Source organism: Amphibalanus amphitrite, unplaced genomic scaffold (assembly GCF_019059575.1).
Source record: "Amphibalanus amphitrite isolate SeventyFive unplaced genomic scaffold, NRLGWU_Aamphi_draft 001643F_arrow, whole genome shotgun sequence".
NCBI classification, from domain to species: domain Eukaryota; kingdom Metazoa; phylum Arthropoda; class Thecostraca; order Balanomorpha; family Balanidae; genus Amphibalanus; species Amphibalanus amphitrite.
The window spans coordinates 46332-70812 of record NW_024883136.1 but is presented as its reverse complement, the minus strand read 5'-3'; the positions used below and the strand labels follow the sequence as shown (position 1 = coordinate 70812).

The 24481-nt window shown below is 49.1% G+C and overlaps 2 protein-coding genes across 2 annotated transcripts in view; one reads left to right on the top strand and one right to left on the bottom strand.

Annotated features, from left to right (window-relative positions):
* Window positions 1-3505: 3505 nt before the first annotated feature.
* LOC122374342 (advillin-like) lies at window positions 3506-6371 on the bottom strand. Its single transcript, XM_043353030.1, has one exon. It carries the CDS (start codon window positions 6204-6206, stop codon window positions 3759-3761), a length of 2448 nt encoding a protein of 815 aa, XP_043208965.1. The 5' UTR covers window positions 6207-6371; the 3' UTR covers window positions 3506-3758.
* Window positions 6372-20756: 14385 nt separating this feature from the next.
* Window positions 20757-24481, top strand: part of LOC122374341 (rap guanine nucleotide exchange factor 6-like) — a gene marked incomplete at its 3' end in the record, with an annotated part of 48815 nt that continues 45090 nt past the window's right edge. Inside the window, exons 1-2 of the mRNA XM_043353029.1 lie at window positions 20757-20867; window positions 22858-23041. Of these exons, the coding sequence (XP_043208964.1) occupies window positions 22970-23041 (72 nt within the window). The remainder of the gene's footprint in view (window positions 20868-22857; window positions 23042-24481) is intronic.

Genomic DNA, 24481 nt, shown 5'->3' with positions numbered 1-24481 from the left:
TATGTACTGGTGTCCAGCAATGGCGTATTTGTGACCATATGGATAAGTTACCCGTCTCCAGCGCTCCGGATTCTATACGACTTTAGGGGAATTATTTGCTGTCGGATGTTGGAGAACGGATGACGTCTAGGGAGACCAAAGAAGTTGGTGCCCAAAAGCAGATGAAGTAAACTTTCCTTGAAATTCAAATGATGAGGAAGTTCTCACCCGTCATGGTATGCTATAATTCGGGATTGCCGTTTAACGCCTGGTCGCTTATCCACTCCCATCTCAGCAGGATGGATTCAGTAACCATCGTCAACCAATTCAGTAACTATCGTGGTCAACACTCGACTTGGTTAAATTTCTGCAGTTTTGCATCTTATTCACTCACCCTATGATCCAGAAATGGATGGTCATACCACTTATAACCAGGGATGCGGAGCCGGAGCCGGAGTCGGAGCCGGAGCCGCCGGAGCCGGCATATTTTGCCCGGAGCCGGAGCCGGAGCCGGAGCCGTGAAACAATATAGCCCGGAGCCGGAGCCGGAGCCGGAGCCGCCAAAAAAGGGGGCGACTCCGGCTCCTTTTTATTTTTTGAAGAGGAAAAAAAAATAATTGACCTAGTTCGGTTTGACAGTACAAGGCAGTAAAACATATGGTACTTACGTCATGGGCCATCAAGTGAATGAAAAAATCCGAATATCCCCAGTATCCCAAAGTACGCAAACAACTTCCTGTTTGCTCTTCCCCCCCCCCCCCCCCCCCCACGTCTACTGCATCCCCAGAACATGAGGACCAGTCATCAGGTGACGGCCATTGTTTTCAAACCAGTGCAGTGGACTGCGACTCCCAGCACCGTCTCATCCCCCCCCCCCACCCCTCACCCCCCAATGCAGCCGAGACGGGTGTCAGCTTACGATGGTTCACAGAACTCCGATTCGCGGCGACTGCGTTTCCAATGCCATCGCTTCCTAGCCCTTTGTTCTGCCAGTTCTCTCCGAGGTGCGTTTGCGCGGGGACGCGGTGAGCCGGTCATGGCAAAGAGTAACGCGTATAACCAATCCAATTTTTCTTCCACCCGTATTTAATTGATTGCGTAGGGGATGTACTGAGTCGGAGCCGGAGCCGCCGGAGCCGGAGCCGCCGGAGCCGGACCATTTTACTCGGAGCCGGAGCCGGAGCCGGAGCCGCCATAACATTTCACCCGGAGCCGGAGCCGGAGCCGGAGCCGATTTTTTTCTCCGGAGCCGGAGCCGGAGCCGGAGCCGTCTGAAATTTCCACGGCTCCGCATCCCTGCTTATAACGAAAGCGCTTATAGATCCCATCAAAACTAATGGATGCGTCCATCTGTTGACTCCACGCTTGATAGATATGTGGCGCTTAACACTGCCACGGTGCAAAAAAAAGTCGCAAATTCGTGTAATGATGGTAGCTCTTCAAAGATGTACCTTATTTAGAAAATGGATCACAGAATTTATAGATTACTAAATAAATATCCAGAGACTTAAAACACGCATCAGGTCCATGTAAACGTAAAGCTGTTTATAAATTCATAGGGCCAGAAGTGGTCCCGTGAAATTACTTAACCGGCGTCACGATACGAAGATAAGTTTTTTTTTCCTAATAATTACGGGTTTTACTACGTAGCTAAATACATCAAGCCAATAGCAATCGAGGCTCACCTCGCGCCCATCAATCATTTGACTTCACATAATATGCTAGGGCTAAACGGTCCATGACAAGACACGCTTTGATCCAGCACCGGCCAATGTAAACCAGGGATGCGGAGCCGTGGAAATTTCAGACGGCTCCGGCTCCGGCTCCGGCTCCGGAGAAAAAAAATCGGCTCCGGCTCCGGCTCCGGCTCCGGGTGAAATGTCATGGCGGCTCCGGCTCCGGCTCCGGCTCCGAGTAAAATGGTCCGGCTCCGGCGGCTCCGGCTCCGGCTTCTACTCAGTACATCCCCTATGCGATCAATTAAATACGGGTGGAAGAAAAAAAGGCGATGGGATTGGTACACGTTGCTTCTGTATTTGTATAACAAGGCTATTTTGAATACCACATTGTTTTACGCCTTGTACTGTCAAACCGAACTAGGTAAATAATTGTTTCCTCGTAAGAAAAGGAGCCGGAGTCGCCCCTTTTTTGACGGCTCCGGCTCCGGCTCCGGCTCCGGGTTATATTGTTTCACGGCTCCGGCTCCGGCTCCGGGCAAAATATGCCGGCTCCGGCGGCTCCGGCTCCGGCTCCGGCTCCGGCTCCGCATCCCTGATGTAAACCTTTCATTCGAAAACCCCTCAGACTTTGTGTTCAGTTTCAAAAAGGTGGCCAGCCTAGCATCCCGCCCAGTATATACCGGCCCCGCCTCAGCGGATGTGCCCCAGTCCGCCCAATCAGCGTGGCTTCCGTCGAGCGACCGGCGTCTGGCGGAAAACCGACCGGAAGTCAGCCGGCTCGACCGGAAGTGCAGCGTTGCAGCACCTCCCCGGAGCATTTCCACACAGATTCCGGCGGCCATGAATCGATAACCAGGGTGTGTTGTCTGAGGTACAGAAGGGAGTGCCAGTGAGCACTCTCAGTGTCCAGGGCAGGCGGCAGCGTTTAGAGTAGTAGGCACCTTGTTCGTCGTGTCGTCGTTTCTTATGTAAAGGTGTAGATCAGAAACACGCCTTTTCGGGCGATAAACGAGCGAACGAGAGGGGGGCCTGTACGTACGAAACTGCGTGGAGGTACTTACAACTGACTCGTGCACGGTATCCTACGTACATGTGTCTAACGGTGTGCGAAATTTGAGCGCGATCGGCCCAGCCATTCTCGAGATATGAAATTGTCCCCCTGCACGTGCGCACGCGCAGTAACACCCCAGCTGTGACACATGAAAATATATATTGCCAGGTGGGTGCCTGCAGGCTGGATACATGCAAAGTTTCAGCGATCCAGTATTGTCGAGTACCGAGTTACTGTAATTATTCCAAAACTGACATCTCTTCGTTTTGCACGTGCATGAGGGGTCACCCATATGCATCGGTAACAGTGCAATGCTTGGTAGAATGGATGAAGCTAACCTACAAAAAATACCTCAAGAATCAGTCCAGCGGTGGCGAAGATTTTAGCCCTGCAAAAGCGTCCCCACGGCCGGCAGGCCGATCATGCTCAGAAATTTCAGCGATTCTAAGTAAGAATTCGCCCGCTTGTAATCAAACGCTTGAAAAAAAAAAACGTTTTGAGGAGTGCAAATCGGATTGATGATTGACGTCTATGTCATGGGCTATAAACGGTGCTGCTAAAAATTCCTGTAATCTATTATTATTTCTCTGCATAAAAAATAGCCCATAAATACTCCACCAGCAGTAGCGGCGGAACACCTTCAATTAAGGGGGGGGGGGCACTGCCGACTTTTGGTCCCATTCTTTCCATGCAATGCCCACAGGGCTAATGTTAAAGTTCCCAAATTAAAGGGGGCACGGTGCCCCGGCGCCCTCCCCGTTCCGCCGCCTATGTCCACCAGGCTAAGCGCGTGTAATCACAACTCACAAGCTTCATTTATTATGCAAATAGCCTTTTTTTTAGATTTTCGGTAGCATATGCAAAATATGGCACAAAGCACAGCTGATCACCAGATCAAACAAGACACAGGAGTGAAGAGTTATTCTCTCTCTCTCCCTCTGAGTGCACTCCAACAAAGCAGGTGGGCACTTTCAAAACAATATTTTCACCCCTCTCGTGTGTTCTCGCTACATCGCACAGCTCATCCCAAAGAATACACCACCGCAAATTTAGAACAGTGAAGCCTTCCTCTTCTTCTGCATTTTCTTCCACTGCGGCAGGCGCTGAAACTCCTCTCTGGTCATGCCGAAGACCGCTGAGAAATCTGAATCGGAGAGGAAGTCCTCTCTGCGTGATGGATCAACACCTTCGGGAGGCCGGCGCGACTGCAGCGCCTCCAGGGGAAACACTGGTGTGTTTTCTGGCCGCTGGGTGGTGCAGCTATCGCTCTCATCACTCCCATTGGCTGAGGCCGTTGGCGAAGTAACTGTCTGCTTCACCACCGGCCAGCTCGGCTGCGCCGCCCAGAAATCGGGGTCCCAGTGAGGGAAGAACCCCGTGAAGATGGGAGGTTCCGCCTGCTGGTGCACTCGATAGACGGGGATGTTCTCCCCGCGTCCTGCCGGGTCGCGGCTGAGGTACTCCAGGGCAGCCCTCTCGCTGCGGCGGCGTTCAGCGCGGTTGGCACGCACTGAGACCCAGACGAACACGGCGTCCCAGGCGTCCAGAAGCATGACGTCGTCCTCACAGAGGTCTGACTGGTCAAAGTCAGCCACCTCTTCCACCGTCAGCTTTCCGGATGCGTCGGAGCAGTGAAACAGACGCGCCGGCATGCGGACCTGGTGGGTCGCTCTTGGTGTGGTATCGAACTCCTCATGACCGCTGATTGCATCCCAGAATGCAGACGGCTCAGCGCCTTCTTCAATGATCAGAGGCTCGCTGTCCTTACAGAAGTCGAAGGCGATGCTACGTGCTGCGTCGCGCTCTTCACACACAGAGTTTTTCCCGCACCAGACAAACACGCGTCCTCCGTCGCGAAGAACAAACGCGTCGTTGGAGTTGAGGGACGAAGCGCGACAGGCCACTTCCAGAGCACGGGTGGCGTGGCGACGATTACTGCGAACGTGAAGCAGCAGCCGTTCCGCGTCTCCGTCAGGCTCTTCCCCAGAGTAGATGATGATCTTTCCACCTAAGATGGCGAAGAACTGAGGAGGCTCTTCGCCCTGAACGATACGCGCCTGAACCGCTCGCCCGCGGAGTTTTCCGTCTAGCTCGATGGCTCGAACCGCAGCAGCTTCTTGATCTGCAGCGTTGCTGCATGCTCCGAGCCAGCAGTACACCAGGAAACGATCCTTTCCTGCGACACGGTAGCAGTACTGGATGACGTAGCAGTCACTTGCCCGGAAGACCCCATGGCGATTCTCGTCTAGCGGTACTACCTCGCCATTCTGAACACGCCAAACGTTCTTCTGGCCGCTGCCGTCATCGACCAGTTGAGTCTCCACGGCCAGAGCGGTGTTGTTGTGCAACATTGCCGCGTCAAACTTGGCCGCAACCGTCTTGGCGACTCGACCCAGAGCTGGTACAGCAGCGGCTGCCTCCTCTGCTTCATCAGAGTCTACCCAGACGCCAAAGAGGCTCCGAAATTCAGCCGGTTCTCCTCCATCCACCACCCGACAGAGTGGGACGTTCAGAGCACGACCGGTTTGCTTCATGTACTCCTCGGCAAAGCGGACTCCCTCGGCTCGTTCCTCTTGTTGCGCACGACGCCCCACCCACAGCCAGACGACATAGCCGACGTCGACGATGAAGACATCATCTGGCACAAGGTCACCCTGGGAGAGATCTCCGGTCTTCACCAGCTGCGGTCGGACTTCGTCTCCCTCGACGGAAACCACAAAGAGGGCGACCTCGGAAGCGGGACGACGTCGATCGGGCCAGTGACGTTCCTCGCTGTCAGCATCAGCCGAGCGAACTGCGCGCTTTGATAGTGGAAGCAGCGACGTGAAGACCTCTTTGGCAGCGGCGGGAATGCGATCCTCTTCTCCACTAGCAACAACGACCACCGTTCGCCCACAGTGGAGAGCCTGAGCAAGCCGAACCGCTTGTATCTTTTCGAGACCGTTGGCGGAGCGGCCGCACCAAACGAACACGAAGCGTTCGGTGACGATGACGAAGGCATCACCGTCGTTCAGATACTCCCAGGCGACCGCCGGAGACTGGTAGATCAAAGGACGCCTCTTTCCGCGAATGAGGAACATCCTCGCACTGTAGTCATCCGATTGAGAAGCGCTCCCCTCGAGATACCTCAAGGCAGAACGAAAGTAGGAGCGGAAGCGTGGACTCTCGAAGCGCTCAGTTTCTCGGTGCTGCACGGGCCGTCCTCCAAGAAATCTGTCCAGCTTCACCGCTTTGCTAGCCGCCACTCGTGCTGCTTCGACATTGGTCTTTGATCCTATCCAGAAGTGGATATGCACGGCGAGAGGTCCTCTCACCGCCCTCCCTCCTCCGTAGATGGTCTGCTCAGAGGCGGAGTACACCAGATAGGCGTCTCCGCGGTAGAAGGTGCCGTGCTCCGTCTCCGGGACCGGAACCAACTCCTCTCCATCCACCCTCCACACTAAAAACGCTGGTGTGTCCGGAATGACACACGCGAACGCCGGGTCCACGTTTGCCATCGCAGTGCGAAGGCGGTGCAGACGTCGCACAAAACAACTCAGTCGCGGCTGAGTGAACTCTGGCGCGATCTCGCCGGGCGTCACCTTAGCTGCGTCGTGCCACACAGCTCCGCTGCAACTGACGGCTCTCGCTACCGCGGCACGCGACTGGCCGCTCGGGACCGCGGACGGAGGCAGGCCGGGGGCACCACGGAGCATGGCGTTATCTATCAAGCCCCGTTTCCTTAGTTCGAGGAAGTCGTCCCGGCGTCTCCGGAGGCGCCTCCAGAGGGAGGGGAGGGGAGGTGGCTTGTTTTACAGACTGCTGTGCTGCATGCCACGGTGCTCTGCAGTCTGCATGAGCTGTTTATTATGCTGTGGGCCTGTGGCGTATTTAGGTCATCAAGGGAGTGAACCCATAGAGCGACTTCATTGCTGCTAAACATCGTTTCCTGTGTTCGCCTCTGCTGCCATTGGTTTTGAGTCAGCGACTTTTGTTTGAAGGAATATTTTTATACGATGATGGCATCAGTATACGTGCAGGTGCGCAGTTCCGATTGCATTGTAAAAGTTTAAATGCAATAAAACCCCAACCACACTTCATGACATGCATACTGATTCCTTTGCATTATTTTATAGCCAGTAGAGAGTACCATGCTGAATATTAATTGATGCCTATGTTGTAGTTTCAGCATCTGTCAAACATACCCATTCTCCATTATTTATATTTCTCATCAATTAAAACCTTTGCCTGAATGCATTGGAGAAGCTTATCTAATGATGGTGATGTCTAAAAATGGTGGCAGGATGAGAGAATGAGAAGGATAAGATACAAGAGCACTCAAATGCTATGAAGAAGGTCTTTCCTGAACACCTGCTGCCCTGGGTGGGTTTGACTGCTGACGTGACCACGATCTGAGCTCAGCACCAAAATTGACATTTTCCGAACAAAATGACTCAGTGTGATATATGGCTAGAAATCACATAGGCAAAATTGCCAAACTCCATCTCTTCGGCTGTTGGTGAATAGTGTTTAACCCTATTCCTGGCGGGGGGGGGCCTCAGGAGCCCCCCCCTGAGGTTTTTTGGTTATATCTCCCAAACGCGTTGAGCTAGGAAGCTCAAATTTTCTGACTTTTCCTAAAAGGCTTCTACGCAACATGTCTGAAAATTTTGAGATGATCTGACCTCAGGTCAGGTCACCAGAGGCGGTTTGGTGACGCTACCTCAGAAAAGTTTGCAATCACGCCAGAGCTAGAGTTTTTGACCGATCAATTTCTTCTCTTCAGGGTTTAGTTAGGGTACCAGTATGTGCAATTTGTATATCTCGGAATTTTGATATCGGTGACCTAAGGTCAGGTCAATTTCGCGACCTCCCCATTATAAGTCAATGGGGGAAAAATCAACTCCCTGTTTTTACCACTAAAACGGGTCGGAATGGCCCCATATACCATACATGACTTCATATACGATCAACCTTCACTACCTTGAGGTCTGTTTTGCTGTTGGGCAGCTGTGAGGTCATGTGACGTCATCAAAGGTCACCAAAGGTTTTTGGCCAATAACTCCGTACAGGAACAAGATACAGACGCGTGGATGGTCTCATTGTGTTCAGCTCGTCAAGACGCATCGAATGATATACATGATGACCTCGAGGTCACGTGACCTGAGGTCAACCTTTGACCTTGACCTTTCGAGGTCAACATATATATCATTCGATGCGGATTGACGAGAGGATCACGATGATGCCCTTAGTTTGTTCCTATCTTGACTAATTCGAAAGTTATTCGAGAAAAACTCTCTCCATATCTAGTGCCGCCATTTTGACTTTTTCGACCCCTGTGACGTCATCTTTGACCTGACCTGAAAATGACCTTTGTAAAAATTGTAGATCTTGGCCGTGCGTATCCGATGCCGTTTACCGCTTGTCGCTATCTTGCTTCGTTCTCGAGATCTCAGGGGGGGGCCGAATCGGCCCCCCCCCGCCAGTTTCTTGTCCCGGCGGAGCCCGCCAGGAATAGGGTTAACAAGGCGGGCTAAAAACGGGCCTTAATTGGGTATTTAGCCTGCTTCAGAGGTCGCCGGTTGACTTGATACCTCAAAAATGATAGCACTCTACGTTCCAGGATATTTAACAGGATCATTTTTCGCGAGCCTCTGGCTCAATTGTGGCAAAACGGCCATAGATTTTGTTGTGCGTACCTACCTTTTCGTACTTAACCGACGTCTAACCAGGTAAATGTTTTGTATTAATTGTGCGTACTGCATGCATTGCACATGTAATATCCGGTACCCGGTATTCAGTAGTTAACAGATCGATATTGGCGTCGAAACAAAATACATCTCCATATGCTAAGTAGTACAGAGATCGTCCACTTCGTGACATTGCTAAGCTAATGTAATTATTACGCATGCAGTTCCGCATTCCCAGGTCATTGCTCATCTGCAAACACTGTTCTTGCTCTCGGTGATGCAACAAGTTAAATATGCAACGTCAGTCGCGAACCTAACGAGTTTGTGGAATCCTCAGCAGTTACCAGTTAGGTAGTCTGGGGCTTTCAGAGGCAAGAACTCATTCATTTTCTGGCATCAAGCTGTGGCCTGGGCTGACTGAAATTAGACCTAGCACTCTCTGGGTATTTCCGTGTTTCTAGCGTTGGCTGCGGGTAAAATTCCAAACCACATACCTACTAATGACTGTAAACATAATGTTCATCTCCTGTCTTTCAAACTAGGACAATATGTCGTTCAACATAATAACTTCTCGTCTTACAACATTCCAGAGCCTAGTGGAGCGTGCACTTCGTCCGTGCCACGAGTGTTGAGTTGTGGATGGCGGTGCACGGAGTCTGGACTCTGGAGCAACAGACGGGTGTACGATGCATGCTGTACCACCTCACCCGCGGCATAGCTTCAGGTTCCTGGAGTCGATGGCAAGAGCCCCAAGCCCTCCGTCAAGGAATGAGACACCGCAATGGCGCAGTAAGGGTGAAACTAGAAGCAGCAGCACCAAGAGTTGGAGTTTATGGTGTAACTGTGCGTCATTTGCTTTGTGACGTCATTTTGACGTCATTGGCTTTGTGATGTCACTGTACGAGATTGGTAATTATGTGGTGCAGTAGCTGAATAATGTTGTCATACGCTATTAACGTCAGCAGCTCCTTCACACTCTCAGAATTGGAGTTCATGTAAAACGTGATAGTTATGTAAAGGGTTACAGAGGAGCATTTTGATAAGCGTTGACAAAAATGACCATGAAATGAATGTATAATATATGATCGCATGTCGGTCTGTGAATTGCAGGCACTGTCAGCAGCAGAATCGTAAGCTTATCGTTAAAACGCATTGGGGGCTACTAGAAATAAATTGTGACTTTGATTTCTTTTTAGATTTAGCCAATTCATAAGTGCATGCTGTCTGGCATTATCACACTGCAATGTGAGGTCCATTCACATCTTTTGTCATTCCAGAAGTAGCATGATTTAAATATAATAGGGGAGAGTGGGGTAAGATGCCCAGGGTGGGAAAGACGCCCCACCCCCTCTAGCGGCGAAACAAAGAATCGGACCTGGAAATTAATGTTCTTAGCGTAAAGCGGAAGCCTGCCTTGTTAACTGCACAAAAAATTGCGAAGCTCAGTTGGGCAACGGCTGGCTGATGATTGCATGTTTTTTATTTGCTGCTTTCAAAAATTATTTCGGTGTCAGAACATTGTAAATATCAAAGAAGGTAAATAATTTTTGCGTCCCTTGCTATAGTTGTGATACATCAGCATGCGTGTACTGTGTCCCAAACAGTTTGTTTCAGGGTGTAGTTTTATGGCTAACAAATTGTACTGATTTAATGTTACTTCGGTACCTTGGGGTAAGATGCCCCCTGTCCTGATGGGGAAAGACGCCCCCCTAAATCCGTAGGCTGTCCTTCAAACAGCCCGTCAAATCATTTATTACATACTTGTGATGTAGACAAAAGCCGATCTGGGACTATTGAGAGTCCAGTACGGTCGGGTGCTCCCCACGCCGGTCTCTCGGCCCACATAGCGACTTTTTGGGCGGCATCTGACTCTGAGAGCCCTCACGACGGCCTCTGTGGGCCCCATTATTGGCTCCAGGGCCCCTCACGACATCCTTTGAGGGTTCCCACGTTGGCCCCACGGGCCGCGCTGGCATCGGAAGTCCCCACGATGGGCTCGAGGGCCCTCAAGCATCATGAAGACCTATAAGAGCCCCACAGTGGTCTCCGAACGCCACCACGGAGGCTTGTTTGGCCGCGCTGGACTATGATGGCCCTAATGATGACCTCTGAAGCCCCTTACGACTACTTTTGAGGGCCCTTATGATGACGTTTGGTGTCTACTGCAGGCTCGAAGGGACTACTGATTCGTTCAGGCGATTCACATGCCCATTTATGTCACTTATAGTGCAGGGGGCATCTTTCCCAACGTCAGGGGGCGTCTTTCCCACCCTGTGGGGTAAGATGTCCCCTTTCACTTCTTCAGGAAAATGCTTAATAGCAAAAAAAGTTATAGTATTTCAGGCACGAAAGTGTGATGTTTTTGGAGAAAAATGATGCCGGCTTCCGTTGAAACTCCAAGTTTTTGCTTTCCCATCGTCATTTTCGAATAATATATGACATAGCAAAACCCTGGGCATCTTTCCCCACTCTCCCCTATTCATAAGCATGCCAGCTTGCCTACTGCGTTGTTTTCCGACATGTCTTGCGATGCTTGTGGTTACAATAACTGGAAGACCACAGCCCAAAGAACCCAGATCTCTCACTCGCCGTGATGCCAATGAAGTTCGCTACCCCTACGACCTTTGTCACGTTAAAAACACGCAGAAGTGGAATTCACGCTACCGAATACCAGCAACAACGCTGACGTTTTTATGAAGCGTGCAGTCTGGCTATAAAGACCCTCAGTAGCGGAGGAACTTCAGCAGTTCTGCGCAGCCTTCAGACATGGTGGACGTCCCCCCGGCCTTCGCGTGTGTCATCCCGAGCACACCAGCGCTTCTGGTGTGGAGGGTGGATGGAGAGGAGTTGGTTCCGGTCCCGGAGACGGAGCACGGCACGTTCTACCGCGGAGACGCCTATCTGGTGTACTCCGCCTCTGAGCAGACCATCTACGGAGGAGGGAGGGCGGTGAGAGGACCTCTCGCCGTGCACATCCACTTCTGGATAGGATCTGGAGCTAGTGAGACAGCAGCTTCGCTGGCGGAGAAGAGAGCGGAAGAGCTGACCTGTCTTCTTGGAGGTCACCCCGTACAGCATAAGGAGACCGACTGGTTCATGAGCCCGAGGTTCCAGTCCTACTTTGGCTCGTCGTTGAGGTGTCTGGAGGGAAGTTGTCCCGGGAAGCAAAGCTGTGCTGAAGCGCTAGTCTCGCGTGGAACGGAAGGCGGTGCGGTCAGATGATGTGCTCTTCTTGCGCAGGTGAACTGCATCGGCAGATGCCTACATCTCCGTCATATTGTGCATGATTCTGTGTTATTTGCGTAATGCATATGCTATGCTAGGTATGTATGGTTGCTGCATATTTTTGTTTACTGTTTGCACGCTTATGTAAGTGCCTTTGTCGTACTCGTAGCCATAATAGTGTATTTTGGTTGGTTCATCGTATACGAATGTAGTACCAGCTTGTTGTGAACCTGTTTAGGGTGTGTCACTAATCGCAATGCAAGGTGCTCAATCGATTTTATTGTGCTCCACTCATGTGGAAAGGGCGTGGCATTGTTAATTTCCCGCAAATTTTAACCCCCAGGCGGCGCCGAGCGAGAGAAGTTTGCCCTATCTCACAACATAGGCGACCCTAGCGCCCCTGGCGGCTGTTTGCGAAACTAACAGGCCGTTGACTGTATGGGCTTATCCCTGCTCTCTGTAAGCGCGTCTAGGGACAAATAATAGTATAGGCAGATTGCAGAGAGTGCAAGCTAATGACGAATACCTATAATGAATACAATATATTGTCACAGGGGTCAGGGGCCCAGGAACATTCTTCAAGTTGGGGTGCAAGCCCAAAATACCTGACATGACGCATATGAAATAGTAGCGTAGTCAGGGGGTCCCAGGAGGCACGTGCCATCTACTCCCCCCCCCCCCATATCGCATTCAGAGGACCCCTCGGGTCGGAGGGGCTCTGTGGCACCAGTTTACCGCTCAGGGTCTATGCTGGCCATATTTCGATTCAGAAAGAATAGGGCTCGTAACAGCACCTCGTGAGTCCAAAGAAGCCTCACTAAATTGTCCATGAGGGTTACACGCCGGCTTCTGAAGGCTACTGGCGGCTTCTGAGGGCCCTTTACCGGCCTCTTATGGCTGCTAGCGTGCCTCTGAGAGTCCTTGCCGGCCCAAGAGGGGCCATATCTAGGGCCTTACGCCAACCTGTAATCAGTAATGGCCTCACACCAATGTCTCTGACGGCCCCATTACGACGACTGTGAGACTGAGGGCCCTCACTGGTGCTTCTGAGAGCCCAACCGGCCATAAAGACCCCTGCGGTACCAACTGACCTCTGAGGGTCCACGCTGACTATATTTCAGCTGAGAAAGACCTCACAGGTCTCGTAAGAGCACCTCATGAGCCCCTAAGTAGCCACACTAAGATCTCCGTCAGGGTCTACGCCGGCTTCTGAGGATTCCATAACGGAGACCGTGAGGGCCCTCAGCAGGGCCTCTGAGGGTTCACAACCAGCACCTCTGAGAGACCCACACCAGTGGTTCTAAGGGCCCATAAGGACACCACTGAGGGTCCCCAAAGCCAGTGCCACACCATTTATGCAACCCTATATTGGTGGCTCTGAGGTACCCACACCTGCGCCTGTGAGGGTTCGGCAAAAGCATATCTGACGGCCACCTACCTGCAACTCTGAGGGCCCTACACCAGAGACTGAGGGCCACACTGGCGTCTCAGAGTACCTTGTCGGTATCTAAGGACCCCACAGGGCTTCTGAAAATGCCGCCGGCCTCTGTGGGCCCCTTGCCGGTCTGAGGTCCCCCTCCCCGGTCGTTGAGGGCCCCCTGCCGACTTTTAAGGGGTTCGCACCAGCAGCTCTAAGGGCCACACGGCACACACCCACATGTAACGGACCCACACCAGTGTCTCTGAGGGTCCACAACGGCGTCTGTATTCTGTGAGGACCCTCACCGGCGCTTATGAGGGATTCACACTAGCACCTCTGAGGGGCCACACGGGCGTCTGTGAGGACCCCACACCAGTGCCTCTAAAGGCCCTTAATTGGAGGCTCTGAAGGCCCTGCATCGGTGATACTGAGGGTCCTACCAAAGGCACAACACAAGCCATTAGTCTCCTTCTGAGTCCCACACGTCGCCCTCCCACCATAGGCGGCGGAACGGGGAGGGCACCGGGGCACCGTGCCCCCTCTGATTTGGGCATTTTAACATTAGCCCTATGGGCGTTGCATGGAAAGAATGGGACCAAAAGTCGGCAGTGTCCCCCCCCCCCCACTCCACTTAATTGAAGGTGTTCCGCCGCTACTGCCTCCCACCGGAGCGAGTAAACCTGTATCAATCAACGACTTTACCACCGTTGTACGTCATAATGTTCTCATCACGACAAATCAAATACCATCCGGCACCAAAATGGTCCAGTAGGGGAAGTTGGGGCAATGCCGGAGTTGGGGCAAAGCCGAAATTCGAGATATTTCGAAAACCGTAAGACATGGATGCCACCTGTCAGTGATGCTCTGAAGCTTAGGTGACTACAATTATCGCATGTTTGCTACGAGTCGTCATTCGGAATACTTCGACTGTGAGGGCGCCAAGAGCGTTTTCAAGGTACGTTTCCCTTGTACTACATGCGCCTTTGAAGCTGCATTTCTTACTCATTATGCTACCGTTTGTCTGGCCAATTCGGTCAAGTAATCTTTAGCATGTCTTTGCATAAGTGTGCTGCCTATTTGAAATTTATACAGCACGTTGAAAAGTTATGGGCCTGCAAATGAAAGTATGGCAGGCTGGGGTAATGCCGAAAACGTGCGATTACGCACGTGTTAAAAGCACGCTACGTGGACTTAACTGCTGTAGAATAGCAACGCGTATTTTTAGTCACACAAATTACACTTTCAACCGACACAACGGCCTGTTACCTATAAGGAATGATTTACCTGGCATGTTCTTATTATATCACACAATTATAACTTCCAGTGTGCACCGCGTCCTCAAGCTCTTAAAACGCGTGTCAGCTTTGATCAATTCTGGATAAATTTTGAGATAAAATGGCAAAATATCAATGTCGGCATTCCCCGTAGATCATTTCTCCCATTTTCGGCTTTCCCCGCAGTCCGGGGCAACGCCGAAAAAGTCACTTCTTTGATATTTTTAGTTTGTGCGCTTAACGGTATGCGAATTCATCAAATGCGCCTGGTATGTTTGAAAGGCAAAAGACTGGCCTCTCGAATGACGCCAACAAGAATAGCTTATGTTGTCTACCTTGCGTGCTACGGGCGTCAGAAAAAAAGTCTTCGGCGTTCCCCCAACTTCCCCTATAAAATCTGACCTACCAAAGTTATGATCAAGTTCAGATAAAATCAAAGTGGGATGACAATAGCAGGTGTTCTTAAATCGATGCCGAATCAGCAGAAACCATTCACATGCAAGAGAAATACCTTGTGCTGATGTTTATATAAAAACAGACATGTAGGTCCATAAAAGGGAGCAGAGATCCTTCATCGTTGCATCAATGTTGAGGGGGCGGCGCCCACTCGGCTCTCAAGTTGAATGGGGGGGGGGGGGTAAGCGCCCCCACTGCCCCCCCCCCCTGTTCCCCGGGGTCTATGCAGTGAACGACGCTACAAAAAAAAAACATGTGACACCTAATAGCAGGCACTATAAACATGCGCTCGTACGTATCCCGTCAGACCAGAACGGGGATCGGGGGTAGTACTATGCAATATACATTAACACAGAACTATTTCGTGCTTTAAGATGCATAACATCACATTTTCACCAACATTCTGAGTGCCAGACAAGCCAAGAGCAAGGCGTCATTTCGGTAAAATGCATTTAATGATGATCGTAAGCTCACAAAGCATGGCGAGCGTGTTAGTTCAAAACATTGCCGCTAGGGGCGCTGAGGTCGCTAATGCTGAGAGATAGGCCAAAGTGTCGGCGGTCGGCGCCGCATGGGTTTTAATATTTGGGGGAAATAAAAAATGTCACACGGTTTCTACGTGTCTGGGGCACGATAAAATCAGTGGAGCACCATGTTTTGCGAAAAAAGTGCCCAAAATGACACACCCTACAGTGTGTATGGCTTTCGATTCTTAGACTACATTGCGCTAATTTCAATTTTAATGGCCAATTACGGGCATCGGATGTCTGCGCAGGCTGTTGCCAACAAAATATAATTGTGTTATCACGCAGCGAAAGCAGAGTTGTCCTGTGTACACATTACCTGCATCTGCTTCTGAAACCATGAATATTATTTTTGTAAATGCTACTTATTTATATTCAAGTGCTTTGTGTTACGAAACGCGATGATAGAGCCGGCGAGACCTTAGGTTGAGTAAAGTTAGATGAATTGGATATAATTGTGCAGGAAAGTCTGTTCATCTTTGTCTCATTTGATGAGTGAATAAAGGCTTGAGCTATGCTGAAACTATTTTTCTTAGTTTATCTAGCCCCGTCAGCATGAGTTCCCGCCGGCACGCGTCACAACTTCATTTTGGTGGAAGTATAAGCTTTAACCCTCGCCGGCCGAGGGGGGGGGCGGGTGCCGCCCCCCCCATAGGGTTTTTTCGCGATAGCTCCGAACACGCTGGCGATAGAGAGCTGAAACTTGGCATACCTGACCTTTGATCCAAGCCGCATCTTTTGACACCAACCGCATTTTTGGGTCAGGTCAGGTCACTGACCTATGACGTCATAAGTGAACCTCTGCACGGTCTTCAGCTGTCGCAACTTCGCAACGCCCTCACTGCCAGAGGAGATGTCACAGGGAAATGAAACTTGCAGGATCTAGTATCCATTATGAGTCTCACAACTTGTATATCTCGGATTTTTCCTAAAGGTCATATGAGGTCAGGTCATTTTCGTGACCTCACCATTATAAGTCAATGGGGAAAAATTCAAACTGCTATTCTGGCGCCGGGAACGATCTCCAACTATCTCAAGCACACAGAATCGTGATTTGATGCACTCCTTGCAAGGTTAGATGCGTCACTTTTGCAATATTGACCTTCCGTGACCTCATTTATGACGTCATCAAGGTCATATTAGTTTTTCGTCAATAACTCCCGATCAAATTGAGCTAGCGAGTCGGGAAAGCCACCAATGGACTTAGGAAGACCTGCCGAATCGAATGATATGCGACATGACCTCTTTCGACCAACTTCGTGACCTGGGGGTGCTGACCTGACCTTGACCTGAGGTCAACACCCCAAGTTGACCTGACCCGGACAAAAGTATATCATTCGACGCGCCTGATCAAGGCGAACACGATGCTGCCAAAATCGCGGCTCTGCGGCCGTTTTTTGCGAAGTTATTCACCAAAAACTGAACCGTACCCTGGGGCACTTGACCTGACCTCAGAGGTCACCGGTTGACCTAGGACCTTAAAATCGGGTACCAATCTCTGCGTCTCGTAACGGCGCACACGCTCGTTTTTTCCGCGACGCGCTAGCTCCACCAGGGGCGAAACGGCGAGGGGGGGTCGTACCCGCCCCCCCCCCTCGGCCGGCGCGTATGTAGAAAACCAATAGGTCCGGCGAGGGTTAACCCGCGCCCCAGTGGCGGTCTCAGCCAACTTCGCCCTAGTGGGGGGGGGGGGGGGGGGCAGGGCATATGTTACCACCAGGGATGCGGAGCCGGAGCCGGAGCCGCCGGAGCCGGCATATTTTGCCCGGAGCCGGAGCCGGAGCCGGAGCCGTGAAACAATATAGCCCGGAGCCGGAGCCGGAGCCGGAGCCGTCAAAAAAGGGGGCGACTCCGGCTCCTTTTCTTAAGAGGAAACAATTATTTACCTAGTTCAGTTTGACAGTACAAGGCGTAAAACAATGTGGTATTCAAAATAGCCTTGTTATACAAATACAGAAGCAACGTGTACCAATCCCTTCGCCTTTTTTCTTCCACTCGTATTTAATTGATCGCATAGGGGATGTACTGAGTAGAAGCCGGAGCCGGAGCCACCGGAGCCGGAGCCGCCGGAGCCGGATCATTTTACTCGGAGCCGGAGCCGGAGCCGGAGCCGCCATGACATTTTACCCGGAGGCGGAGCCGGAGCCGATTTTTTTCTCCGGAGCCGAAGCCGGAGCCGGAGCCGTCTGAAATTTCCACGGCTCCGCATCCCTGGTTACCACCCATCTCTTACTCAAAAACTAAGAGGGCTAGGAACTAGGAAGACGCGGTAAAAAGCAGTCGATAGCTCTCGATGCGTACCTTTGAGAGTATTTCAGTCATTTTTCATCTTAGAGCAATATTGGGGTCACCAGAGGTCATCAAAGGTCAAAATTTGCGAATTGTCATTATATTTTTCAGAAAACATGCCATTATCTCAGGAACTATGATAGCTAGAAAAACGCTTGGAAAAGCGATCGATAGTTTTTGAATTTTGAACTCTTCTTTTGATAAGGTCATTATCAAAAATGACCTCAGGTCAGTGGTTTAGCCTCAAGAGGGCAAAAACTCCAAAATAGCTGTTTTTACGAAAAGTGTTTTTCGACAATAACTTTTGAGTAAAAAAAAGCTAGGACATTTCTATTGCCAGAATCGTGCTCCTCTCGCCGAGACGCGTCGAATGAACTATAATTTGACCTTGAAAGGTCAACTTGAAAATTTGATCTCAGGTCAAGGTCATGACCTGACCGGAAAAGGTCATGTTGCATATCAGTCGATGCGTCTCGGCAAGACAATCACAATGAGGCCATCCCCAGCGTTTTATCTCTTTCCAATCGAGAGTTATTGGCAAAAATATTTTTGTAGCCTCAATTGACCTCGGATGACCTTTCTAGAGGCTATCAGCAAAAAAGACACATTGGTCGTCACGGGTGGCCCAAATCATTGTGATTCTGAAATATTTGGACTGTTCCTATGCGTACACACAGATCTAGAGGCATTTTTGTTTTTCTCCATTGACTTATAATGGGTAACGCCACTGACCTGACCTTAGGTCACGGATATAAAAAAAATCCGAGATATACAAATTGTAGGCGCCCATAACATCATGCAATCCACCAAGTTTAAAACCTCTCTATCAAACACTGCAGGCTCATTGCAAACTTTTTTAGGCTTGATCAGTTACCTTGACCCGGTGACCTGACCTGACATGACCTGGGGTCAAAAATTTCACACATTGTCCAAAATTGATGCACAAAAAGCTATATCAAGCGGCGCGGCGCTACGCGCCGTGGTTTTTTATTCACACGCAAAAAACGCAACAGGGTGGTAACATATGCCCCCCCCCCCACTGGGGCGAAGGTTAACCCGCGCCCTGCTGGGGGGGGGGGTGTTTGAACACCCCCCCTTGTGGTTTTTCACGAATATCTCAAAAACGGCGGCGCGGAGCGCCGCCGTTTTTGGTACACCTTATCATACATCAATTCTACACATGTTGTGAAAATTTCAGACCAAGGTCATTCAAGGTCAGGTCACCAGGTCACTTGAAGTGACCTCACCTCATAAAAAGTTTCAATGTCAGTCATAGCTACACCGAGTGACCGATCGCTTTGAAACTTTCAGCGATTGCTAAGAGCAATAGCATGTACAAAATGTATATCTCAGAATTTTGATATCGATGACCTAAGGTCAGGTCAATTTTGCGACCTCACAATTATAAGTCAATGGGAGAAAATTGAAATGCGCCTCTTTTGGACGAAATACATTATAAACACTCCCAAACACTGAATTACAAGTGGTTTAGACACACTGAACATGAAAATGGTGTCCGTGACCCCTGATTATGCCCTGAGGTCATCTTAGGTCACGAATAGTATCTAACAGTTTTTCGCAAATAACTTTTGATAGAGGCATGCTAGAACGATGAAAACGCCTTAGATGTGTTCAGCTCGACGATACCGATCGACTGATATGCAACATGACCCTTTCCGGTCAGGTCATGACCTTGACCTGAGGTCAAATTTTCAGGTTGACCTTTCAAGGTCAAGTTATAGTTCATTCGATGCGTCTTGACAAGAGGAACACGATGCCGGTAAAAGTAAGCTCGTACAAGGCTTGAGTCAAAAGTTATTGCAGAAAAACTGTTTCCGAAAAAATCGGCTATTTTTGCAGTTTTTGCCCCCTGCAGGCAAAACCGTTGACGTTAGGTCAAATTTGAGAAAATTACTCAGATAGGGCGTTAATAGGGCTATCGAATGCGCTTTTCTGCGGCGCTGTAGCTCTATTGGTTCCCGAGTTATGCGTTGGCTTCTTGGAAGTTGTCGACATTCGACCTCGAAATCGGCGAAATTTTGCCTTCGATGACCTCTGGTGACCTGACCTTTGACCTGACCAAAAAATTGACCGAAGTGATTTCCTCATTATTTTTGACGCTCTTTCGAACACCGCCTTCCGCGTGTCGCTACGTGGCCCAGGAGCCGAGTTAGAAGGGGGGTGTTCAAACACCCCCCCGCCCAGCAGGGCGTGGAAATCCAGGACCCCCAGCCGGGCGCGGGTTAAACAGTAGCCGCTACTGTTTAAACTACTAGTATGAGTAGCGGATCAAGGCCAGTAACACTTGGCTGAGAGGGGACATTTTTGGCCTGATTTGCCAGCTGCTAACGTACCGGGGGTCCAAGAACCTCCCCCAAACGTTTGGCCCCCAATCGAGCAAGAGCTAGGAGCTTTGCGAAAGAACGAGCGTGTTGCTCGTGAGTCATGACGAGAGAAAGCCAATGATACCCGAGTTTAGGTACCTAGATCACTGGTTGACCCTCCAGGTCAGGTCAATGACCCCAAAAGTCGGCAAATCGGGACCTGCTAGAGCGTCTTGTGAGAGGTTGTTGAGAGGGGGGTGGATCCTGAATTCGAATTTGGTATCTGATGATGTTGTAGGCATTCATGCAATTCGGGTAGGCCAGGTCAGGTCAACCAGAGGTTGTCCCTGCAGACCAACCGCTGGGGCTGCAGCGATTGGGTGGCTGCGCAGCCACCCAATCGCTGGAGCCTCGACTGAATGCGCGGCGCCAGCGGGCCCAGCCGGACCAGAAGCATGGACAAGAGGACTGAGAAGTGAGAGCAGCCGCAAAGAAATGAATATATTTAACATGGGCATGATGAGTATCACTCATTCATGGATTAATCCCTCATTCATTCTTCATTCACCCATTCATTCATTCATTCAGCGAGTCGCGGCAACGCCCTTGAGGATTCATTTAATCGCTTTTCGTGACATCTAGCGGTGTAGCTTAGAAGCTTTAGTAGACACGAAGCTTCACGGATCTAGATATATCAATAAGAGTACTAAAAATCGATTGCAGCTGTTCATATTTAGAGTAGAAACACTTTCTCATTTCATTTTTACTTCAAATTGTTTCCAATAAAAAGTTGAAACAAGCTTCTTGGCTGCATAAGTCAGTACCAGTACCTAGAAACTTTCGAAAGTAAAGTACTCGCTTAACTCCTTGCCCATCACTATAGTTGCGAAAGTTTGTAAACGCGTTGTGTGTAGGTGTGCCTTTCATTGTTTTGATTTGTGTGATGTGTTGTCCGAATGGACACATGTGAATATTAGGTGAGCATTTACTTCAAATGATGTTATTTGACACATTGGTGGCTAAGATCATCTTGTTTGAGCATTGGACTTGATGCGCTACAAATGTCTCACAATTTTTGCCATTAGCTTAGGTTGAGAACTGTCTTATTTTTTCATTTTTCTAATATAATTTCTTATGTGTATTGTTCCATAAATTTAGTCAATATCATCTGACATTGTAAGTGCATTGGCGAATGCTTGCTATCATGACAACTGTTTTAATACCAATCATAGAAGGCTCACTTGTTGAATGTGTGCTGTTTGGACAAAGAATGATATAATGCTGCATTTTTTTGAATTGTTACATTCCTCATTGTTGTTATAATACTTTTGTTACATATTAAATTATGGATTTGTTTATATTTACCCAGTAATATGCCAGCAACAGGTTTATTTGAAATTTGGCAGCCTGCCAAATATCACCAGATGGGAGCAAACCAGAGGGGTGTTCACGGGCACCGCACAATGCTGTGTGCAGTGTGTGCGGTGCGTCCAGCAGGCGTGGGGGTAGGGGATGGGTAGGCGGTTCTGACGTCACGGCTGCGTGCGGTGGACAGTCCGCTGTGGCTGGTCCCGACCGGCCACAGCGATCACTGTGTGCGGTGACGGAAGGCTGACGTAGGGACGAAGTGGGCGGAGCTTCGAGGCTGTGTGAGGTCCGACCGCTCACAGGGCCCGCGAACAGCCCTCAGCAATGTTTTGTGTTTGCTCTATTGATATTATTGGGAACCTAGCTCTGTGATCTTGAATTTCTGTACATTTCATGTTTCAAAATTATATATAAACTTAATGAGGAACTTAATTTAGAACAAAATGAAGATATAATCCGAGCCTCCTTAGTGTTTGCTCCGGAATCTGGTAGGAAAATTGTGGTTTGAATTTACATTGGTTGGTTGAACTGGATATTTAAGTGTGCTTACTCTTAGGCCAATCTAAACCTAAGTTGTTATTTATTGAACAATGTCAACATTATTGGTATAACTGTATTGGGAAACTTGAAGGTGTAAGATAGCACAGATTGATAATTGTATTTTAGTTGAGACAAGTATAATAACACGGAACAAAAATGATAGACAAACGCGTTTTGGCTTAATCACCGTCATCTTGTTCTCCTTTTAGATGCTGATGACGGTGATTTAGCCGAAACGCGTTCGTCTATCATTTTTGTTCCATGTTATTATACAGATTGATAATTGATTCTCAGATTACCCACTTACAAATAGGTGTAAATAGTGTCATAATCTTCTCATGTGGTATCTGAAACTAATGCATTCTGAAAGCATTGAGATTTATAATTTATATGCATTGTATGGTATTGTATTGTGTTGCTGTATTGAACAATTATGAGCAATCCTCATTCTCAAATTTTGAGGCAAATACTGCTCAGATATGTATATCAAAAGCCAAGACAATATTATTTTGATAAACTAATATTTCAAAGATGTTAAAAATTGAAAACTGAAAAGCATCTGATGCATTCAGATTTTCTGACTAGGACAGTTGTAGAGTATTGGACTCACTGGTTTCAGTCACTCTGGGCTCGATATTTGAGACTTGTGATGGGGATGGTCAGCCTCAGCGGTTGGTGGGAGCAGCCGCAGCAAGTTAAAGGTGGCTGCTTGGGACAGGCCATGTCCAACTTTGATAGGCATGTTAAACTTTGGTATATAAATTCTCCTGTTACCCGAAATTGCAGATCAGACGGTAGAGTCGGAGTCTGAGCAACAAGCTCTACTTAGTGTAGGCTCTGGCTCTGTCAATCTTTTCATTCAAAGGTTCAAGCTAGATTTATTTTTTTTTAACGAGCAGCAATACCAGTAGCCCTCAGTTGAGTTTTGCCACTGGAGCAGGGCTCTGGAAGCATATGATATCCAAATAAATTTCAAAGCACCTGAACCAGCTCACAGCCAAAATACCTGGATGTATCACGACCTGAACTCGATGACTTACGATGACGATGGCTTTCCAGGTTTTCGCACACGTCCACCAGCCGTCCGCACATCTGGGAGGAAGGACTGATGTGTGACTCTCGCGAGTAGCCGCGCTGGCGGGAGGATGCAGCGGCTGCTCAGGTGTCCGCGATGAGTGATATCAAACTGGACCCAAACTTCCTGGTCAGCCTGAAAAGAGAACCGGAACAGCGCACTATCGAGGTGGGTGGAATGGCGGGAGAGAGCTGAAAATAAGTATGGGTGTTTTGGACTGGAATACCGTAAGGTGGGGATATTTGAGACAGTTTTTAAAATTGCTATAAAATAAAAACCGTTTGAAATTTATGATTAATTTTTGCTCAGACGATTTACTGCTCGATTCCATACCTCCCTGAACAAAAATATCAAATAAATCAAACGGTCTTCATCTTATAGCGATTTTAAATACTGTTTCAAATAGCCCCACTGTCTCAAATAGCCCCACTTTACGGTAGTGAACTATCGAGGTAGGTGTTCTGGGCTAGTGCGGAGGAGAGAAAGGATAGCTGTTCTGGTCTGGAGTGGTGGACTAAGTGGGTGGAGCGAACCAATGACGGAGAGCTGAAAATAGATGTTGAGGACAGCAGAGTAGGCTATCGAGGTGGAAATAACAGGCCTGTGATGAGGGAAGAAAAAGTTGAACATGACCAAAACAGCAGACTATTGGAGAGGGTGGAACAGCCTAGGACGTGGGGAAAGGTAGGATGAGTCCTCAACTTGGAGGGCTGGAAATTAAGCTGGCTGGAATTAGCTGAACTGAGATTGCGAGTGTGGCCTTTCACTGGAAGAGTTGATTAACAAAGCAGGCGAAATGGGCGGAGGAGTAGGACAGGGCTGGTGCTTAAGTAGGTATGGAATGAAGGACAAAGTTGTTGTAATGGGCCCTGTATGGTCTTTTAGCCCATGGGTTGATTGCTTACTTATCCAATGATCAAATGTGCTTGTTTGGAAGTTTTGTTTTGAGTTTTGCTGTGAGATACCTACTACTGAAAGAGAATTAATACCATCGGTTTCGTTCACTGTGTCCCTATTATAGAATCAGATGGAGGACTGTTTATTTACTCACAAAAAAGAGGTTCTGTAATCACAATATTAGCAATTTGAGTATTATTGAACAGGGCTAATGATGAGCACGTCCAGTGTCCTAGAATTGGTTTTGAGCTAGGGTGTCGAGTGGAAAAATCAGACCAAAAACGAGCAAAATGAGTGGAAAATTAGGCATAACATAGAGCTTCATAACTGCCACCTACGGGCACAGCCGACAACAATTGACGCCTGAAGCTATGATTGCTGTCACCAATAACTTTGCTCTTCGTAACCAACTAAAAACCTTGAGGAGTAGACAATGTAAGGTTTAACTTAGTAGTATGGCTATAGCACCTAATATTGGTGACGATGCTATTAAAAATGAAAACCTGCATTTCTCAGCAATTTGTTTTTCATCTACACAAGGCCAAAGGGCATTTACCCTGCAAACAGGGTTGGCATTTTTGCCGGCAAAAACTAGTTTATGCCATTTGCCGGTTTAAACCGGTTTTAACCGGCAAAAAGTGGCAAAAACTGGCAAAAACTCAGAAATATCACAATGCTATGCCTGGTCATGATTTTGAACGGGAAACATTT